Source organism: Lepisosteus oculatus, chromosome 5 (assembly GCF_040954835.1).
Source record: "Lepisosteus oculatus isolate fLepOcu1 chromosome 5, fLepOcu1.hap2, whole genome shotgun sequence".
In the NCBI taxonomy this organism is placed as follows: Eukaryota; Metazoa; Chordata; class Actinopteri; order Semionotiformes; family Lepisosteidae; genus Lepisosteus; species Lepisosteus oculatus.
The window spans coordinates 44465812-44488753 of record NC_090700.1 but is presented as its reverse complement, the minus strand read 5'-3'; the positions used below and the strand labels follow the sequence as shown (position 1 = coordinate 44488753).

The window sequence follows — 22942 nt, the reverse complement described above, 5'->3', positions numbered from 1 at the left end:
AAGCCTGGAGGAAACCGTCCATGCCATAGGCACATGATGACCCACCAATGAAGTGCGAGTGTGATTTATGTCACTAACAGGACATAATGTTTTATTCATGTAGATTGCATTAAAAAATACAGTAGTTTTTTTGCTTTGTGGTGCCATTCCCTCTCTTATTCTAAATTCACATGTGTTGTCAACAAGCATCCGGCGGATGATGCTGTGAAGGCTGTTAAAAAAAAGGTTTTGGCAAAGGAATGTAAGTTACATTTTTTTTATGTAGTGTATGCACTGCTGCCATGTTTGTATTGTAACTGCTTATGCACTGGGTGATAGCGATGGAAGTCAGGAGTCTATTCAGTTACATGACTGAGACATGTTACTGTTATGTTTAAAGCTTTTCTACTGTCACATCAATATGGGCAGATTGTCAGCGGACAGGTGCATTAACAGACTGCAGGTATGGCAAAATGTTTTAAAGTGTCAGTTTTCCAACACTCTCTCTCTCAGTCCTGGTCTAACAAGCTAATAAGCAACTCAATCATCCCTGAGATCTGCACAAAATGAAAATATTGAGCAAATCTTCTGTTTGCTCTTTTCCTGCTAGCTTAGTCTGACATTTTTGCTCCCTCACAATTCCAAGGATATATTAATTTAGATAATTTTTATTGTTATTTCCTTGAGTATGCACTTAAAGGCGCTGACCAAAGTCTATTTCAGTAATAAAAGCATGACATTGTGTTGGACAACAAAATGCTCTTTATTTCCTGAGTTAAACATTTATCTTAAAGTATATTACCAAGGAATGATGTGTCATCTCAATACCTCACAAGTCAAGCATTATCTCTCTGTTTTGAATATAAAAGCATTCTGATATTTGAATGAGCCTTTTAAGTGTTTTTAAAACTACAACAGTGGTATAGTTTGGATTTCATAATGGATTTTTTCAGTTTCTAGGAAAGTAGCATATCTTCAAAATTATAATCATTTGAATTTATTTCACAAAGTATAAAGTTTAAATATGATATATACAGTATGTGCTGTCATTAGGATGTCTCTAAATCCCAAATTTCTGTTGTATATTTTGTCCTTTCTCATAACTGTCTTTGCAAGATAAAGGTGTTTGATTTTCAAAGGTTATGTTGTTTTAATGTTTGTACACGTTAAGTGTAAAGAACTGTTTAGAGTCAAGAGTAAGACTTGTCCATGTGGTTGAGTGTAGCTTCAATCTTTAAAGATTGTCTTTTAAAAACAAATACAGATATATGTTTTATATTTAATATCTGTAAAAAAACAGTTAAAACATAGCTGTTTTTTCTTATTTTAGAAGAACGGGGAAAAACATCTTGGTTTTATTTTATGAAGACTTTACATTATGTGTGGAGCCCCCAGGGAGGCCTAACATGCTACATATTAAAAACATACTGTATCTGCAAGTGTTTATAAAACATTTACAGTAGGTTATTTAAAGTATCAATGAGGACAAATTTAGTACCAAATGCTACCCAACCCCTTAGTCACCTGGGACCGCTTGATAGCAAGTGATTAGTCTGATGAAATTTGCTCCCTAGACCTCAGAGTAGAAAAGAAAATTTTCCACGCCAAGTTTGTACAACGAGCTGAAGAGATGCATTAAAGACCCGTTAACTCTTAAGAGGGAGACAGACATGTTTTTGTGCTCTGGGCCTCAGTAGCGATGTCAGTAGTCCTGTTACTTTGGCCTCAAGGGGAAGTGGCTGTCTGGCAGGGAAAATGATGTAAGAGTTTGGGATAAATGATTTTCAGGCTACAAAGCCATTTTAGGCAGAGCACAAGACAGCAAAATGTAGCCAAGCCCCAGCATGGAACATGATCTCCAAAAAGCTTTTGGATTAGGCCTGCCAACTAACCCCATAACTTTGCGTCTGTAGGTTTTTTAAAACCCTGATTTCGGAACATTGAATTGAATGCATGTAACTTATAAATGTGTTATTTCATTCTTGATAAATAACTGCAGAAGAAATAATTAAATTAAATCTTCGATTAAGTTCCAGAGTTCCAGATTGTTTTAGGGTGTCTGTTGTGTAGGTTAGTACTCCTATGGGCAATCTAAACCTATTTTCCAGGATTAAATGGTGAAACAAACAAGAAAATATTTTTTCATTTGAGTTACTGTCTTAAAGGCAATAAATGCCATTGAGGTTTCAGCAAAATGAAAGGTTTGATAATAAATGTTAAATATAAGAAACCCAAACATAGTTTTTTTTAATTCAAGAATGTACCCTAGAGCATTTTATACTAGCAATTAAAGTTTTTAATGAGGAAAACAATAATATATATGGCAATTTGACTTTTGAATGTGGCCATTTAAAAAATTAAAAAGCAAATGACATTTACTGTACAGCTTGTTGACACAGACTCTGCAAACATCCTCTATTTTGACGTACATAGAAGACATGTATAATTATATGGCAGGGCTCTACAAAGGAACTCCTACACTGAAAGGGAAAAATGACGTTGTTAGCCTACTTCTCTGACTGGAGACGGTAGTGTATGTTCTGTGGGCAGGACTGGCAGAGAGAGAACAGAACTAGACTGAAATACAGCTTCCTTTCAATAAGTGGCAGCAACTGTATGCCGGACAACATTAGCAAGATGGACAATTACTGAATTTAACTGACCCCCATGGCTCAGATTAACATAAACAGATGCAATAAGGAGACTTGTCTTTTCCTGCAAGAGGCAATCATTGCTAATCTGTAGAGTTCAGGTCAGCTGGACTGTAGCATTACTGGAGAAATGAGAGGGCTGAACACACTACCTGGCTCTGTGTGTTCTGTCAGATAATAAATAACAACAATTTGACCCACCAATAAATGACTTAGTAAGGGAGGAAAATGTGGAGGTACAAGTCCAATTTTGATAGCACACATATTGAGTCCTCTATCAAATGGAAAATTATTTTAAAGGAGACTGCTGGTTGCTATGGGGGTTTGTAATGAAACATTTTATTTTAATCCGAAACGTGGAATTTGACATAGGTTAGTCATTAAAATTCTTAAAATAAAAAAAAAGTCATATGAGGACTTGCCTGAGTATAGGAGGCACCTCTTTACCCAAAGCGTTGTGGAAGTATGGAACAGGATACCCAGCCATGTGGGTGTTATCCTGGTTTCTTTCATGAAGCCGATACTCTGATCAATTAGCTTTTAGTAGCTGAACAAACTTGATGGGCCAAATGGCCTCTTTCACTTGCAATCTTTCCTATGTTCTTGTGTCTAGTTTCCCATAAAGCATACAAATTTTCTAAAAACATCCACAACAATGATAAATACTTGGAACACTGACCACACTTTAATAAGGTCACCTTTGTTCTAATTTTAGACTGGCAGTCAAATTAAGTATCAAACACATATTATGTTTCTAACGTGACAGCTCAATCTGCTCTTAATTAACTTGAGATGTTTCTTTTCAGTAGACATTTAAGCACAGCTACATGAAAGCTGGTTTTCTTTTAAAAGCATGACTGGGTTTTAGTATGCAGAGCCCTGCTAAGAAAAACAGTTCTTATGGATTTCATTAAAATAGGTGGTTCTTGGAGGCTGACCCTCTTTCGACCAAGAAGTGAATTTGATCACTTTGATGTCTTGCTACGTAGGCATTTGTGCTGATGTGCCGAAACTTGCATGTTCTTAGGTTTGCACTTCCGAGAATGGGACTGTTGAGCTGATTTTTGTTTGGCTTGGTAATTTGTTAGAGTGGATTATAGCTTGTAAAGTAAAATCATTCATGCCTCACTTTCTTAATTTAGAGTTGCTGAATCAGTACTTTTGCTGTGTGAACTGATGTTTGTGTTATGAACTGCATTGTCTGCATTTATAGGTGGCAAAGTGTTGCCCCAGAATGTGCAAAAACATTCCAAACAATTCAGAGAGGAAGGGGCTGGGGAACACGCGGGGTCTTCACTACCTCAGAAGAAAGGTACGGTAGACTCCGGCTATCTGCTGCTGAGGTAGGCTCAATCAGAAAGACTTTGAAATGAGAGGCAGGAAGCCTTGTCCTTCAGAAAGTGCAGCCTCTCTGGCGGCCATGGTCGACACATCTGGGCTCCTCTCTCCCTGGAGGCACGGCGCAGCTGCACATCGGATCCAAGCTGACATTGGAGTAAGCGAGGGAGGGGGGTGGGGGGGGAAGATTTGCTTTGCTCACATTTACAGCCTTCTATCAAGCAGCAGGGCACAACAGTAGAACGGCCTTCTTTTTCCAGGGAGGGGTGCTCTGTCCTTGTTTTTTTTTTTTGTTTAATTCCTCCAAAGAAGCTCATAGTGCGAAGTGTGCCCAGCTGCTTCAGCTGACCTTTTTATTCAAGTGCTGGAACTGACCTGCGAAGCCTTTGCCTTTGCTCTCTTTTGAGTAGCTTCTCTCCCTTCTTTCCTGTCAGCCAGTGTCTGCAGGAAATGACTATGGTTACATTTCCAGAACCTTCCTTAAAAAGAGCTCCATAAAACACAGGGTTAATGATGTCCTTGTAACGTTAAAAGAAGTTCTGCGCTCCCTGTCTAATATACAGTATAATGTGATCTGGCTCAGCATCTTGCATTTGAAACACAGCCATATTTCAGCAGTGCGTAGGTTGGAACTTTAAACTGCTTTTTCTTCTTCTCAAGCTGTGATGTAAACCCCAGAGCTCAGCTCTATATGTTGTCAGAAAACGCCAAACACACTGCTCACAGGCGGGTGAGTGATTTGCTGAGCCTCCATAAAAGAAAACTGGACTTCATCACTGCACTTAAGCATTTGATTGAGCTGAGGAGAGGTACTGTACTGTAGCTGCTCAGAAAGTTTTGCATCTTCTTTTCCAGCACGAGTCTCCGACAGAATTTCTGTCTAGAGCTTTTGGCTGCTTCTGTAATAAATCTCCAGGCCGCAAAGGAAGGCTACATCTGTAGACCAGATTAAAAAAAAGAGGGGAAGTGTACTGCAAAATATAATGAATCAGTACTTAAATATTTGGCATGGAGATGTACCCAAAATAGTGCTTTATGTACAGTATGTGTCACAAATTGTCATTCATTTAAGGGCAGCATATCTTAGTTTGCGTCTCAGTTTCACCATTTTCTGGGTGTGTCTGGGTAGATGTTCTAGAAGACTTAAGAAATGTTTCAGCACATGATTTTAATCATCATAATACTACATGTTGTATGCTCCAGTCTGTTTTGTTAGTCATCTTACACCTCTCACTACACACAAGACATGGTTAATTTAGTTATGCGTTTTTAGTCACTGCTATGGAGAGTGCTAATTTAGCTGGATTTTGCTTTTGTTCTAGTCACAGATGTAGATATTGGCTTGCTTTATTGTAAAGGTGTTGTGTGGTGCAGTAAAGAGGGGCTCTTTAATGGGAAGGTGATGGCTTCAAATCCCAGGTGTCAGTTCTGCTGGTATACATTTGAGCAAGGTCCTTTTCAGATATTACTCACATATACAACATGGTTGTATAAACAGCAACCATAGCTTGAATGGTCTGTTTAAAAAGAAAGATAATTGAACAATATGCCATCAGCTATACTGAGGAGAATTATCCATCCATCCCTTTTCAATCCTAGTCTGGTGGAAACTGCAGTGTTAGAATGTCGAGCAGGAGCTCCCTCAGCTACAGATTCCAGCTCATCTTGGGAGGCTCAATTTGTTTCCCAGTTCCATCCAGCCATTTTCTAAAGTCTTTATCCAATATAGGGCCATGGGACAGATGGAGCCTATAAGGCTAAGGCAGGATACACCCTGGACAGGATGCCAGTCCGTCGCAGGGCACCCAGAGAAAATCCACACAGACACGGAGGCAATTTCACGCACCTGAGGGCCCCAGTGCTGTGAGGCAGTAATGCCAACCACTGTTTCATCATGCTGTTATGAAGAGGTTTACTGATAGTTTTAATGAGACAATAGATAGTCTTAATACAATATGTCCGTCACTCACTAATGAGTATATTTAATCACATTTAATAAATTAGTGCAACAAAACTTGAAGAGTGAAAATACATAGTTCTGCAGCTACATTTCTTATTGCCCTCAAATTATTCTCCTCCACGAAGACCATATTTTTTTCTTCAAAATATTTGATTGCCATTAGAAGTGTTTTTTTTCACAACGTGTCACAACGATAGATCTTGAGATCGACTGAATTCATTTATTTTGTCCCTTCAGTTCTTTAAAAACTTTCAAATCACAGCTTGTTCCTAGCAGATGTGATTCTGGCTGTTTAGCAAAGCCCTCTTTGGTAGCTGCTGTATTTGCAGCTGTCAGCTTTGTTAATAATAGATTTCTAAAATGACAAGGAAGCCACAACAGAAACAAATTATACTTAAACTGTCATTATTATGACATCACTGCCAGAAAGAAACCAATGGGCACCTTATGATCATCTATTAGATACAATATGACTATTTTTTTCATGAGTCTGATTAAATTCTGGAATGAGCATTATTAATATAAATGCATGCAGAAATTAATAATAAACGCCATAATATACACCATTTTTGATATTGTTTTAAAAACTACATAACTATGTAAACACCTCATGCATGCAGTAATTCACTAGAAACCAGTCACTGATTTGTAACAGCTATTATAGACACCAAGCTAATTATTGTAGATATGTAGTGTTATGCTCACTGAGCTTGTTTGCAGTTAGTTAAAAGTTGGCCATATATAATGCTGTCTATCGGTAACATAAGCATAGCAAAGCAGTTTGAAAGAAAAATGAAAATTTTGTTTTAATTTAAAATATGGCCTTGGCAGCAGAAAGCTTGCATGTCATCTACTTAGATGATTGCAAAGTCTTTGAAGTTGATTGTTATACTTTCACAGTTGCTTTGAATCACCTTTCTCTGTGCCGTACAGAAATATTTCTTGACAGTTTCTCAATCATGTCCCAGGGCCAACAATTTTACTGATGCACACGACTGCAAATTCAGAGAATCTGTTGGGATGGACTGTTGTGTGCACAGCCAGATCAATGTTTTACTTACAAAAGCCATGCATTAGGAGCAGTAGCACACAAAATAACATCGATGAGTGTGACCTCTCTGGGATTAAATGCTGCCTGTTGCTTTGTAACTAATTGTGCACAGAAGACTTAAAAGAAGCAGGTCTCAATAGGCATAGCCACAGAACACAGTACACCGACGCAAAAGTGAGTGTGGTAATGCATTTTCAAACCAATTACTTTTAAGGTACAACTCCTTGACAAAGAGTTGCACTGAACAGAGAGTCACAGCCTTTATTACAGCCAGATCTGAGAAGGATTAAGATTCCATAATGTGATTCAGTACTATGCTGTGTGACGATATCACATTGATTGAAACACCACAGAAACCACAAAGTTCTACTTTTCATCCAAGAGCCAGATTAATTCAGAATTCTTAATTATTACTAAATGTGATCCTAAATGGAGTTCTAATGAAAATGCTGGTGGAATGTAGGCAGCCAAAATAATTCAGTTTACCTGGCGCAACTTGCAGCTAATCCTGGCGTAATCGCCTCAGTTCACTTATATACACCACATCACCCTCTCCTCCTTCTTGCTCATTTTCACATCCCTCCTCCACTCCATCTCCACCTCCACCAGCAGCCCCTGGGTCACCTCTTCACGACGCATGGGGGTCCTAGTATCCCCCCCCCCCATGGCCCTCAGCCAAGTGGGTTAAGCCAAAGTTTTCAATAAATTCGATGAGTGATTCAACCATCACAGAAGCTTTAGCTGCTGTCATTCCTCGTCAAATTATAATTGAGTCTTGTGTTTGTTTGCCAGGTCTTGAGTGACCTCAAAGCTCAGCTGGGTTTAGAACTGTAATCCCTATGGATACATAGTTTATCGATTGAAAATCTCTCCAGATTTGCTGTTGGTCTTCACATCTGACATAAAATTCACTAAAGCTAAAGAGCACTAGATGCTGAATCCAATAATATAGGGTCTTTGGGTGTGTCCTTAAATTTTTTCAAAAGGATCAATAAATTGCCTTTTTTAATGTGCTACACTATTACTAATCTCTTATATAACCAAACACAAAAACCTCACTCTGCAGAAGATTTAATCATCACCACTTACTGTTTTTAACAACTATAATCCAAAGTGAATAATTTTCCTAATATTTCATGGTTCCCACCTGATCAGCATCCTTTGCTTTTCTTCACAACTCTAATGAATCTTGTGTGGTCAGTACCTTCCTCATCACTGTAAATTTCACCTCCAAGTGGGTCAGATTGGTCTTGAAGGAGTATCTATGTTACTGCACTGAGATGGGAGCTTCTTCTTCACCACACAGTCACTCAAAAAACATGCTTGGCTACATCAAAATTGAATTTTGTAGGCTTTATATAATATAATATATATATATATGAATTAATTACTTACAGGTATCAGGCATAAACTACTAATGTACTGGAATATAAGGGGAAGTCATTTATTCAGCTCATTATAATAGTAACGCATCAGCTTGATGAAGAAACATTCTCCAGTTTATAACCACCTGTAAAACTGAATCTTTCTTCTTCAATGCAAAGACAAGTACTTGTGCTTTCTACTGTAGAGTGTGAGAACAATTCATTATTCAAGACCAAAATACTGTTCCCCATGCAGCATGTGTGCAGTTTCAGTCTTTGTCTTGGTTTGGGTAATGCTTTGTAATCAACAGGAGATCAACAAGTACTAGATTTATAAAAGATACCACTATAAAATGTATAACTTTTAAGTGAATAAATGTTTGTGTTTCTAACCTGTCAACATAATTTAGAATAAAAGCCCAGGAACTGGCACCAAATGTTATGTTCAGGGTCTATTCACACTGCAGATAAATATACAGGTCAGTCCGGAAACAAAAAGGCCAAGGAAACAATCTATCTCCCCAGACGAAATCTAGCAAGTTGGACTGGCCTTGACAGAAAGATAAGGAGAGATGCAATTTATTATAGCTGAAAGGTTTTTCTTGGGAATCCACTGTAATTCTGCTGTTTTCTTATTCATTTGAAGGATCAGCAAATTGCCTGTTTTATGCCATACTCAAACAATTAAATCTTAATAGAATTCCTCTTGATGAATCTGAAATAGACTTCCTGAAAGAAATAGAAAATGTTTCTACAATGTGTGGACATGCTGAAATGCAGTAAACCTCTGGAAAGTGATTAGTAACAACCAATCTTATCTTTGTAGTTGAACCTCTTCCAGCATCCATAGCAAGAGTTATAGATTTGGTAGATCTGATGATTTACCTGATCTAAGAATAAAATCCTACTTTTGCTATTTTTAAACATCTATTAATGATGCGTTGAAGCAACACTGAATTAAAAATCCCTTGAAACATAATGTGTTGATAAAGATTGTGACAGCATTTGCCTGAGCTTGCAAGATCTTGTAACTAATGCAGTCCCCACTGTTATTTTCTTACAATGCAAAGAAGGCTTCAAGCAGAGCCTGGTTTTACCAAGTTAGCAGAAGAAATGGGTATAAAACCAATCCCTTACCTGGAGACAGCTCTCCTTCACTTAGCTCTCCAGAGTCTGAATCCATGTTTCCTGTTGGACTGCTTTTCCTGCAGACTTAATTCTTTAACTGTGACACTGAAACTCTTTTTGAGTCGAGAAGTAGCAGCTGTGTATAGAAAAGAGCTGGCACCGACACTAAGCTAAGCTCGCTCTCTCCTCCTCTCTCTCTGAGTCAGAGCTGGATGCCCCTGAAAGCACTGAGAATTGCAATAGCTTTTGCACCTCCCAGCCAGCAAAAGCTGACAGAGCCACTTCAGAGCAGAGGCAAGCCTTCTGAATGCCATTGGCTGTTTCAGACAGTCATTAAACAATCACATGCAGATAAAATAAGAATGCCAGGAGCTTTTCTCTTGAGTCCGGTGACTGAGGATATGGTGAACTGTTGATCTTTTTGATAAAAAGTATATTGTTTGTAGACTAATGACAGTATTGAGCATTCCTCGGCCATTGTATTTACAAAATCAAATAAATCAACTAGCACAACTATACATTTAATCCCATATCTGGGTCAGAAGAAGATTACTGTAATTCTTATTTTGAAGTGTCAAAAATGTGTCTCTGCTGGGTTTAACTCTTTACCTAATGAGAACATGAAGGAAGAGCTGTGTTACTGAGGTGTAAACCTTAATGTTTGGTTACTGAGAAAAACTTTTTTCCAATAACTGTTGAATAAATTGAGACCACTATTTTGATATTATGTATATAGTAAGATGGTAAAGTGTAATTATGCAGTATACCGAGCTCAATGCAAAATTATTTATGGATCAGAATTTTCAACAAAGACTGTTCAACTGACAAGCCTCAGGCAGCATACAGAGATTTTTATGTAGACTGCAGTTTACTACCCTTCCACCCTTCCTACACAGGTTTGTTTAATATGCCATAATGCCTAGGGGGGTCTTGAGTGCAGATAACATCATAACAGGATAAAAGATAAGAACTGCACTTTGGTTTTCCAGTGATTTGCTGAAAGGTAAGGTCAGCTAAACTGTTAATAGCTTGTGCTATTGACTGTAAACAGTGGTTGAGGAGTTATGTGGGTATGCATGGCTTAGACCCAACCAAAAGTACCAGGTGCCTGCTAAGTGATGTTTGCATGCTTGTATGTCCTGCCCCAGCACAGCTGCTCTATGGTTATGGTAAAATGCTTAATGGGCCAAGTGTATCTGGGCTCTTACCTATTTGTAGCAATCGATACATATAACAGCTGCAATGCATTATAAATGTTAGGATCTCTTATTTCACAAATTGCAAAATACTAAGGAGAGTCCTACAGATAGAAAACGTTTGTTTATCTGAGCACAGAAAGAAAAGCTACATAACCAAGGAGGAAGAGTTCTGTAGGAGAAATAATTCAAGTGAAACTGGAACAGCCATTCACTTTTCCTATTAGACAAGCTATTGTAGTTCTTTGTACGATTTACGTTACGTTACGTTGTTCTTGTTTTGAGGATTTGTGTTTCTTTGAAAATTCAAACCTCACTTTCATGTGAGGTACTCTGTAATTACTGTGTGCAAGCATAAAAGAACATAAAAGACCAAATTACATCTTTGTTTTTTTTTTAAAGATGTAATTCAACTGGTTTGTTTGAATACAAATGAAAATTTATATATCAACCTTTTTAGCTTACTATAATATCTGATGATTGTGCAGTAGAGAGGTTAATTCTATTTTAGTGTCTTTGAATGATAGGATAGCCTTTTTTATACTTATAACCTGGATTTGACTGAGATATTGAAATATGTATATATGATCTGTTTGCAGAGATGTACATCATCAACGGAGTGAATGATAAACATTCTGCATACCACACAAATCAGTCCTTTGGCAGAGGGTGAGACTACATTGTGAAAGACACGCAGTTAAGGCAAATCTGCATGCAGGAGTAGTTCAACACACGTGCCAGGAATTAGAACAAAACTCATAGTTCCAAAAGTGCAAGAAGATTCCAAAGTTCACAAAAATAAATTCTTCCTCAGATTTTTCCTTGCCAGAGAAAAATGACATTACAAAAAGATACTTTAGGAAATCATAATTTTGTTCTACAGTATATCAACTTCACATTAAAAAATACAGTTTTTTTTATCACATTGCCCTGCATGAAATCTCTCAATGTGTCTTCTTTTTATTGGAGTTTGAGAGAAAAATGATTTTTTTCAGCCAGCAGTCAATTGGAGTCCCCATTACCCGTAAAGCACTTTAAGTGGAGTGTCCAGAAAAGAGCTATATAAGTGTAAGGAATTATTATTACTAATTACTGTACAATGCATCTTATTGCCTAACCTCTTTCTCTATAATGATGCGCATACTGTATATACTGTAAGTATGATGTGAGATGATTGTTAAAATGTTTTTAAATGTACTTAACACAGGAATAAAATGTGTCTAATGTTACAGTATGTTAATTTATAAAATAGACAACACTCAGAACAATAGAAACAAATTAGTCACAAATTATTAGAAATACTCATTTTTATGTTCCAATCATCTTGTCTGAGCACTATACTGTAATTGCACAAAATATCTGTTCAATTACAGTTATTAATATCATGTTTGCTCTTGTAACTACTGTGTTTGGTGATTTGAACCATGGAGTTCTGTCGGAAGCTTTTGTAGCTTTACCTCGAAAAATGATGCTTTTAAGAAAATGTGGGAGTTGGTAAAATAATCAACACAAACACAAACCTGCATTTTTTATAACAAATGAGTAGCTCAGTAATCTCTTTGTAAATGTTTACATACAGAACATTGGGAATGATATTACTCTGAAGAATAAATCTATTTTAAGAGAGCTCTCTAAAGCCCTTTTAGAACACTAATTGATCAAAGCTAATGCATTCCTTTTTGTGTAAAGCTACATCCCAGCACTTAACAATTAATAGGACTACTGTATGTGTAATGCTTTTTGCGGGTGTGTCCAGAGCTGCCTGTCTGTGGAGTAGTGGTGAGTTCTCTGTGCTCTGTACCAGTGGGTCATGGGTTCAAATCTCAAATAAATTACCCCTGTCGTACCCTTTTATTAAGGTACTTTACTGCAATGGTTCTAATAAGTATCCTCTCGTATAAATGGGTCTCCGGTCAGTAATTGCAAATGTGGATTTGTTTGCCATTGATTGACCTGCTGGAATATAAAATAAACACAGTTCATGACTGGATCTATGGAAGTGGGTGACCTTTATATGATTATATCAAGAACTCACATGTGAATAGAATAGGCAATAATCTTTATGATTTTGTTGTTTGCTTGAGAGCAAAGGTTAATTTCTCCTTGTTATGAGGAGTACATTATTTAGCAACATATCGTAGTCACATTTTATGTTTTACATGATATTAATCATTGCATATGATATATGATTGCAAGATCTACACTGTTTTTGTATTTTATAATGATATGTTGTGGATCTTTCAAGATTGGTGTTTTATCCCAGGCTGTCAGATTACAGAAGCTTCCTGTTAAAAGAATTTGGAATTTTCAGCATTAGCTCATCTGTATACCTAGATAGTTCCATCAGCCACAGGCTTGGGAGCTGAAGGTTTCTTTGAAGACGATGATTTGGTGTAAGTCTTTCCCCTTCTGGCTGACCTGATATTAATAATTACAATAGACGTGTATCTGGATTTGAAGCATGCTTATTAACACATAGAAGCTAATAATTAAACACAGCAGCTAAACCTGAGCATAGTGTATGATGCAGGAATATTAAAATCTAAAAAGTTATATACAGCTGAAATCAGGATATAATTAGATGCTGCATGCCATCACACCAAATATAATTACATGTAGATGGATACCAAAGGATTTAAAACATACAAGAAGATTTATTTTGAGTGACTACAAATCTATTTTGTGGATAACAAATTAGAAGAGAAAGTTAACTTAGGAATGTTGGTATTTTACATTAACTGTTTAAAGAATTGGGATATGAAAAAACATCTATGGTACATTAATACTTAAATTCAATGGAGAAATTAAGATATTTTAATCTTAATAAGAATATTTTATAAGACTATTGAAGAAGGCTAATAATTTAGTTTCTCGCAAGCATTCTCATTAGAGGCGATCATGTGGCTGTTATTTTCTGGATGACCTTCCCAATTTTTGTTTACCCCTGTCCATCTGTTCAATTCAGTATTATAAATAAGCCAGCTTTATGTTTTTTGTTGTTTTTCGATATTTTCTCCAGTAGAAAAAACATTACAGTACTTTAGTAATTTGGCAAAGCAGTTGCCTACAAGGAGGCAAACTCCAGGAAATAATTAAAGCCAGACACAGAAAGCAAGCGAATACTTTCTGTCTGGGTATTTTTTGAAGTGCTGTGAACCTCTATATGTTTTGCACTACATCAATATATGCTGGTGAGGCAGGAAGAGGAAGGACTGCAGTTGCTAGATGGCCACTAATTATTAACATGTACATAGGAATGAAATAATTAATTAATTAATAATTGTTGAGAAGTTCACATTTTCACATGGGTGTGATTAATAAAAGGCTGGAATCAAGTCTGGACATGGGGTGTTATCTGCATGGAGTTTGAATGTTCTCCCCATTTGCATGGATTTCCTCTGGTTCTCCCATAGTTCAAAGACCTATTGGTAGGTTAATTGGCCTCTTGGAAAATTAGTCCTAATGAGTGTGTGCATGTCTGTGGCTGTGTGTACTCCACAAAGGACTGGTGTCCTGTCCAGGATGTATCCTGCCTTGTGCCCATTGCTTGCTTGGATAGTCTCTGGCTGTCCCATGACCCTGTTTTGGATACATGGAAATGGATGGATGGAATTGAGCCAGACAAATGTCACATACCCTTATGTTTCTGGATACAGGTCTCATTGTAAGAAACATTTGAGGATTTTGATCTTTTAACTGATGTTTATTAGATTTTCAATGGCTGTTTACAATCAGAATAAACCTCTCTCATAAACAAACAAGCTGTTTTTCATTAATTCTGAAGAGATTGAATTGTTTTCTCATTAGCAGCAATATTCTAGTGAAATGATTTTTTGTACATAAAAGAGTGATTATGCTAGATAATGATGCCATTGTGCAAACTTTTGAGGTCTGAGGTGCATGTAAATGTCTTTATTATTTGAATATATAAAAATAAGACTAGATAACTAAATTTTAAATATCTAAAAATAGGACTAGGTGACTCTAGATTTTGATATATGAAAATAAGACTAGGTAACTCTAGATAGTTATCAGCCTGTTCCTATCAGTGTTTCGTGGAGAATATGACTGAGTGATTTGTTTAAGGATGAAGACCTACTCCTTTGTTACTGCAGGTTCCCAGAGTGGAAGAACAGAATTTTTTTCATTTAGAATTTTTTTTCACATTTATGATCCAGTGCCGTTATAGGAGCAATTATGAAAACACACTTTAAGCAGCTAATCACAATATGTCACATTGAAAAAGCTGCCTCTTAATTCTGTTTTCCGTGCTGTTAATGTCTGACAAACTATTCATATGGAAATTCATTTCAGAGACTTAAAAATGCAGACCTTTTCCATAATGCCATAGTGAGAATATAAGTTATACATTATTAAGAACATATTCAAACACTTTGCAGTGGCAAGTGGAGTGAGTCACCCATGTTGGAATGAAATAGCTAAAAACCCTACTTATTCTTGTAATGACTGTTGCTAGTTGGAAGAAAAACTATGGGGGGAAGCTTTATCTTCTTTCCCATCTTTTTCTGTCAGTTTCCATCTCTGAGGACATGTTTTGCTACAGACCTGTTCTCCAGAGGCCAGTACAATGGTACATCACAGTTCTTTGGTTCTGGAATCGATACTAGACTTGGGCTCTAAGGCTCTTCTCTTTGGAGTTTAAGATCTTTGCCATGTTTGAGGGAGTTTTCTCTGGGAGCTCTAGTCTCTTTCCTCCTTCCACAGGCACTTATTTGTGTGCCCTATTTTAGTTCTCATTTGTTTAGTCAATGAGACATGCATTTCACTTGAGACATAATGACATTGTCAGTTGGTTTTAATTCCTAAATACTAATGTTTCCGGCTCAAGGAGGAGATTACTTGACAGCCTGAGACCAATGAGAAATGTGAGGGTGAAACCTGTGTTGAAGAAATAATTTCCATTATGCTACAAAGCTCTTACAGCTCACCTCTGCTTGCAGACAGCTATTGACTGCAAATTACCATAGGTTCTCTATATAATCCATATGATGTCAGCCTGGAGATTTTGTTGGAGCAAGGATTAAGAGAAAATTAAAGTGGGATATCTTTGGAGCCACTTCAACGTTCAAACGTTCGGGGTGACCCCGTCTGGTGTATCATCAGTCGAATAAAAACCTTGACATCAAGTCTCCTTCAGGTACAGTGGGCGTGGGAAGAGCAACACCAAAGTTAATGATCCCCAGACCAGGGGAGCACATACCTTCTTGAAGCTGAGCCTACATTTTGACACCTTGACCCTTATCTTAAGGAACAACAAGAAAGCTGCATTTTCACTTTAACTACTTTAGATCTAAATTAATCCCAAGCTTTATTGTCTGTGGGTTTGTTGCTAGAAGGGCAATTAGAAAACAACTACTCTACTTTACGGTTTCTTACATATGAATACTCAGAAAATGACTTGGCAGAATTCCTGCCTTCTAAATGCCACAGCTGGGAACAGACACGTTGGTCCAGAGGATCTCCAGACACTGTATGGGTAGGATACCAAATTAATCTTTTATTGAGCATACTCGTACGTATACAGTAGGTCTATTTAGTTACCACTAAGCTTAGCATTTTATATATCTTTGATTGTTAGACTGTACTACAGTACATTTATGACGAGACTGTGTGCACATTATTTCACAGTGCTAGGTTATTTGGCACATTTCAGTGCACAGATCTTTGCAACACTATCAGATATCCAATAAAAACATTAGAAGACTGCCATTATTTCATATAATTTGTTGGTTTATGGGTGATTTTTCAAAAGAGAACAGTCCTGGCATATTCCTACAATTTCTTCTCTTTAAAGGTGAGTTTTTGTTTAAACAGTGCCAATACTGTATGTTAAGCCTGTCCTTTACTTATACTCATTTTGAATATAGGGAATGAATATTATTATCAAATCAGCAGTAGCCTTGCTGCCTTGTAATTCTATGAAACGAAAATTATTTTAAAATGTGCCTAATGATTTCAAGCAGCAACCAATGCTAATACATCCCCAGCATTGCTGTTTTTTGTGTTATAGGAGACCTGCAGATTATCAGCACATTTCATTTGTGAATCAGTTAACAACACACGACAAATCTGCATGCATCACTCATTATGATTACTTACATCATTAGAAGAGCTAAGTTTAGTAAACTGGATGTTGGCTGTTTTTTCTCACATGGTGTAATATGCTAATTATTCTAAGCCAATCTGCAAACTCATTGCCTACCCACAGGATTGATTATGTAACTCCTTCTTTAGGACTACTTTATTTTTGCCTAATGTAATGAGAGCTGAATATTGTTGTTTATGCCTGGCTAAATATCATTCCAGAACATGGTGTGATTGAGTCACCAGACTGAATAATAATGAAATGAAACCTGATTCCTTATTAGTGTTGGCTGTGCACATAATGGCTGGTGGTGCTAATCACTTTTAAAATGTAAATCTATGAAAACTCAGAAATCATTTCCTGTTTCTCCTTTTGAAGTGAGTGACTGTTTCTGCTGCCTTTTCTTCACAAAACTTTTCAGCACAGTCTGTCACCTGGTTGTGCCAAGCAATTATGATGCTACATACCCTTAAATGTTGGGCACAATAATATATAGTAGAGTATCTTTATTTGGGAGGTTGTTTTGTTAGTTTAACACTCAAATAACATTGTCCTGTAAAATCACTGGCACCTCGCATGAATTTTATATCTAGAAAATTGTATGTTCCATAATTACTGTATAGTATAGTATATGTATATTTTCCATATCACAATTTGCAACCTGTTAGTTGAAATCAAAGGAGAGCAAGACTACATTGCTTAATGGGTTTTACAATTGAGTGACCTTTTTTAGTCTGTATCTGTAGGAGTATCTGTACCTACATTTTCTGCACAGGCACGCATTGCCACAATAACACAACATTATTTGTGTTACACAACATGACTAAAATGGAACTTTACAGATTTTTTCTTAAGAGGTTCAAATGAAGACTTGCATTAGCACCAGAAGAATAAAAGAGAATGTGAGACTAGGTAAAGCTGAGGCATTATTTCACAAAGTGAAATGTACATTTTCTATAACAAGCAATAGAGTTGGTCCATGTTTAATTTTTCAGCCTGGAAATGGTGATCTGGATTCTGGATTAGCAGAAATGTGTAACAGAAATGTACAGGAAACAGGTTCAGCCTTGATTATTTATGAACAGTAAAGGAACACAGTCATTACTGTACATTTACAGTTTCTGCAGCGTTTGTTCATTGAAGAAAATAAAAATCATTATGTATTTCAATATTTTTTACTTTCTTTTAAACAACAATGGTTTCTATTCTTGCTCATTACTTCACAGACAAAATAGATATATAGTTATTTCACAATATCAGGAACAAACAAAGGATTTTTTCCATTAAATAGTAGAATGGTGTTCACACTTTTGTCCACATATCCTTTTATCTTTTGCCCAATAGATTTTTAATCCCTTTTATCAGCATTTCATAATGAATATCATTGTCATTGATGTAAATAGAAATGCCTCTAACAGACAAGGCTACATAATTTTAACATAAACATCAAAACACTATTGAAGAAAACAGTTAAGTGTTAATTGTGTTCACAACCCACACTTTTCATTTGTGTTGAACCTGAGTCAAGTGTATTACAGGAAACTAGCGCAAATGTACTAGATTGCTAAGAAAATGTGAGAAGGTCAAGAAATGTCCTTTTAAAAAAAGTGTTAACACAGGATGCTTTCTCCTACATGTAAGTTTATATATAGACATTTTTAATTTGTTTAGGATTTTTTTATTATAGGTGCTTACAGTTTAATGTTTTTTTTAAAGTTTGGGTGCCTATATGTATTAGGATTTGCTGAAACAGCATTACATCTTAAGTAAGAACAAAGTGCAAAGTAAAGACATACTTTCTTGTGTTATCTCAGAATATTTTCCTTACCAGTTTTTGAAGGTTAAATGTTACATATCTGCTTGACATTCCTCCATAGGAGGACTTTGTAACATACAGAGACATGTTAGACAGAGATTTTGACTTGGATTTTTCTAAAGAGAAATGTGTTTGTTCCCTTACTGTAATTCAGTTGTATGCCACTCTGTATCATGCAACACAAATTCATGTGATATTACTTTTCAGAATTAAAGCCAAGCATGAATAAAGTATGACATATTGTAGAAATAGTAAAATACCTAAAGGCTTAGAAATAACTGAGAAGCTTTTCATTTGATTTGAAGAATGTGGGAGACAATGTGAGCAATAGCTATTTTCTGGGTTATATTTTAGTGGCTATCCAAAGGCTGCTTTTGTAATTAAGCCTTCTGCTTTATTTCAACATGTGAGTTATTGGTATCAGATTCCTCTCCCCCCATTTCTTTAGAAAACACTAAGGTCTGTGGGTTGGTCTACCAATGACTTAATGTCTTCATTCCCTTTTTTTACCAGCCAGTATAAATTGAGAAAAACATCTGAGAAGCTCCTGTTCAGCTTTACTGCATGAACACAGGGTGACTCATAACTCTTTGGAAGAAGGGTTCATACTGTAAGTTTTACATTTACTGCCTACCCAGTAGTTGTTCAGAAGTGCTTTTTATTACTAAAGTGATCAATTAAAAAAAACATGGTTATAGGTAATGGTTAACATGGATTTGGACAAAGACAGATCTTGGTGAACTGTTACCAACAATAGTAATGGACACAGTGTGGGCATATGATATGGTATATTTAAATTTCCAGAAGACTTTTGATAGAATATCCCTATACGGTTCATTCTCGAATTGCAAGCAACAGACTTTCAAGATAATCTGAGTGTTTGGATTGAGACCAGGATAATGAAAAATTACACAGAATTCAGATAGGGGCTTAACACTCAAATTAGGGTGATGTAATTAGAGGAGTACCACAGGGATCTGTACTACGACCACTGCCCTTCCTAATTATAAACTGTGATCTACAGTATATTCTGTTATAGTTAATAAGCTAGTAAAATTCACAGATGATAGATAATTAAGTAGGAGGATGAGCCAACTTTAATATAGACAAGTGCCAAGTGTTACATACAGGTAGGAAAAATGTCATCTACTGTATAAATATAAAATGAGAAACAATGAGCACGAAGAAACTATGAAAAACGCTTGGGTGTTTGTTTAAACATTAATTTCTTATAGTCAAGGTGGAGAGGCAAACAGAATGTATAGTTAAAGTGTAGAATTTAAATCAAGGGATGTTATGTTAAAATTGTAGAACGCAGAAGTTGGCTGACATTTAGAATATTGTTTACAATTTTGTACAGTACATTATAAAATACTATTCTGGTTTTTGGTTGTGGGGGTCTGGAACATTTAGTTGCAGTACAGCCATGTTCCTGAAGTTGATATTCTTTTATTCAAGAAACAACTTGGATCAAATAAGCAAGATGGGTTAAATGCCCTTGAATTTCAATAATGTTTTTAAGCTAAAGCATACCTTGGATTTGGTGCAATTCCCCTTAGTGTTTCAAATTTAAAAAGGTAAATTATTAAGTGTGATAAACTGCTGGCTGTTGGGTACTTTCCTGAGAGATTAACTGATTAAAACTGCACTTAAAGGTAACCTCAGGAGGATCCAGCATTCATCTCCATTAATTACCACACCTTTTAAAATGGCAAAGTATTATGTGGAAAGATTGATTAAGAAAGAGAGACTGAAATTCAATATCCGAGGACAGGAGTTCTTTAACTTGTTCCACTTATTATTTTAGAGTAGTTCAGTCAATTTCAACAACAAAGCGAGCTGATGAATAAAAAGCTGTAGCATTTTTAATACTTTGTTGTTAACTCTCCTGGTTTAGGTAATGACAGTGCTGACTGAGGATCACAACCCCTCTCATAAAAGAGGAATGAACCAGGGAGGCAGCTGCAAGGGTGAAGTTGGGGTGGTGAAGAACTAGAAAAGAGTTGAAGGCAGCCAGTAAGTTTGTATACACAGATGAGCGGAAGAGCGAGATTGGAATTTGACCTCCTCCTGAACCTCTGTTAAATATCACCATTTTTCCATCCCAAAGAAATGCAGAAAAGATTAAATGTGGTTAACGTTCACAACTCAAGCCCGCCAATCAGGAGCCTGTGACTGAAGCACAGCCAGCTGCTGTTTATTGGAGCCTATCTCTGTCAGAGCTGTGCCCTCACTCAGGCCCTCTGAGGTGCCCTAGGGCTTGTGTCATTTCCCAGCTGAGCCATGCCGAAACATTTGCTGAAATTTCACCCCATCCTCGCCATGTGACTCTACTTTCAAAAACAGTGCACGTTTTATAATTGTCACAAGTATTATACAGCTGAAATTTCCCTTGGTCCAATGTGGCATAATATACCACTAATTTGATTAAATATTTTCAATTACAGATAGCTGTATTGTTCAGACTTAGAAAAACAACAGAACATTATACCTTAATGGGTTTGATTGTTAAATCAAAACTTAAAATACTAAAATGATGAGTGAATCTGTATTTTTTAAATAGAAACGACTATTGAGTCACCATATTGAAATACAGAACATAATGACATTAAATTAATTTAGATGAAGTGACTGTTTCACCAGTGGCATCACAAAATTGAAATAAAATGGAAACTGAATATGTGCCCATCTGTTTCCACAGCTCTTTTGCCGAGGTGATTGCTCCAGTTTCCTCTAAAACATCAATGTGAAAACAAAGAGTCCCACAGGATCCTGCAGTGTATCCGAGAGGTAGCCCAGGCCGGTCTTTTAAAATTGAATTGTTTTCAATTCTGGCTAAGCCAAAGCAATCTCTCCAGTGACTTTGTTCTTTGTTGTTACTGTTCATTTTCTAATGACTGGCAGAAATTTGTTCTGGTTTTGTTGCATCTCTTAACATTGCAGTTCCCTGAGGGAAATTCAATTCCTGTGACCTTTTGAAACACAAGGAGTAGGAGTTGCATGTATTGGGGGTATGCACTGCTCAAGCCTGTTTGTGGCCAGGAAGCACAGTATGTGGTCACCACCTGCTTATCTATTTTCTTCTCTTGTAAACACAAAGGAAAAAAAAAATTAAGCTGTCTTTATGGCATAACACAGTGCATTGGTTGATTTTATATATAATATGTTTATAACACATATATTTTAGGATTCTAAACAGGAAGGGGACAGATGTCATGCTGGTACCTTAAAGAACCTTTGTATTTAAAAAGACGATAATGCAGTAATAATAGGCTGTGAAAGGTGAGGAACTGTACCATTTGTCTTCATATTGTCCAGTAAGTGCACACAGCATATGTCCAGATCCCAGGCGTTCCTGGTATTTAGTGCTGGGCTTTCGCCAGATGTAACTGTTGAGTTTGGCCAAAAGTGTGGAGACAGGGGAAGACCCCCATATGTGTTTTTTCTTGTGGGACCTGATCCCAGACCTGCATTAGAGAATTAAAGGCTTGAGAATACAAATGCTTTACTGACAAACCCATCTCAAACCCTTTACGGCTCTTTCCAGGGCTCCAAGATGTTCATATTTTTGTTGTTTTTCACCATCTCCACAAGCCGAGAGGGGTGATGTGTTGCTGTACAGTACTGTATATATGAATTCACAAATCATTTAGATCCATGCATTTGTCCTCCTCCTTCTGCTTCATCTTTGACATCTGTTTTCATGACCGCTTTCGTAATTCCCTGATACATCATCCAAATGCATCCAAAATAAACTAAGCATAAACACACCCAGTGTCATTCAGTTTCATCGGATTTCGTATTTTAGCACCCATCTTTATTTCTTAAATAATGTTAGTCATTTTCTTCTAATTCTCTAAGCTACATTCACCTCGCTGATTAATGACATAGCTGGGTTAATATTGTATTATATCGCCCTCTGCTGTTGCATCTGTTGCATGTTCAGTTACTCTATACTGTAAGTCTAGACCAGTGGCTCTTCACTGCTGTCTGCTCCCCTTTGGTTCTCACAATATTATTTCTCACACAAAAATCATTAAAATTTAAAGGTTTATTCCTCAAAACTAAGATATATTTAATAAATAATTATCTTTCATTCTACAGTTATTTTAATATTGCAGTAAAATTAAGGATACATGAAAAAAACAGCATAATGCAACATTGAATATTAATAGTACATTATACAAACTTCTGTGTATGAAGCTCTGATTTAATTTAACTAACTTATATCCAAATACTCTTTTTACTGAAAAGAACTGTTTCCAGACACATGCTCTATGAGCAGATATCAGCAAGGGCCACTTGTATACACATATTTATGTGGACTCATTGTACTCAGAGATACAGAAACAC

The 22942-nt window shown here is 36.5% G+C and overlaps 1 protein-coding gene and 1 long non-coding RNA gene across 3 annotated transcripts in view; one reads left to right on the top strand and one right to left on the bottom strand.

The window, feature by feature from the left end:
- tnfaip8l3 (tumor necrosis factor, alpha-induced protein 8-like 3) overlaps positions 1-9690 on the bottom strand; it is a 31065-nt gene extending 21375 nt beyond the window's left edge. The window contains exon 1 of the mRNA XM_015343031.2: positions 9481-9690. Coding sequence (XP_015198517.1) covers positions 9481-9526 — 46 coding nt within the window. The 5' untranslated portion in view covers positions 9527-9690. The remainder of the gene's footprint in view (positions 1-9480) is intronic.
- A 6234-nt stretch (positions 9691-15924) lies between these two features.
- Positions 15925-22454, top strand: LOC107076884 (uncharacterized). Of its 2 annotated transcripts, none has more exons than XR_001478017.2 (4): positions 15925-16164; positions 19103-19199; positions 20487-20605; positions 21291-22454. It is a non-coding gene; the product is annotated as an uncharacterized lncRNA (long non-coding RNA). The 2 variants fall into 2 exon arrangements; XR_001478016.2 differs by having other exon boundaries at positions 15925-16482.
- The last annotated feature ends 488 nt before the right edge of the window (positions 22455-22942 follow it).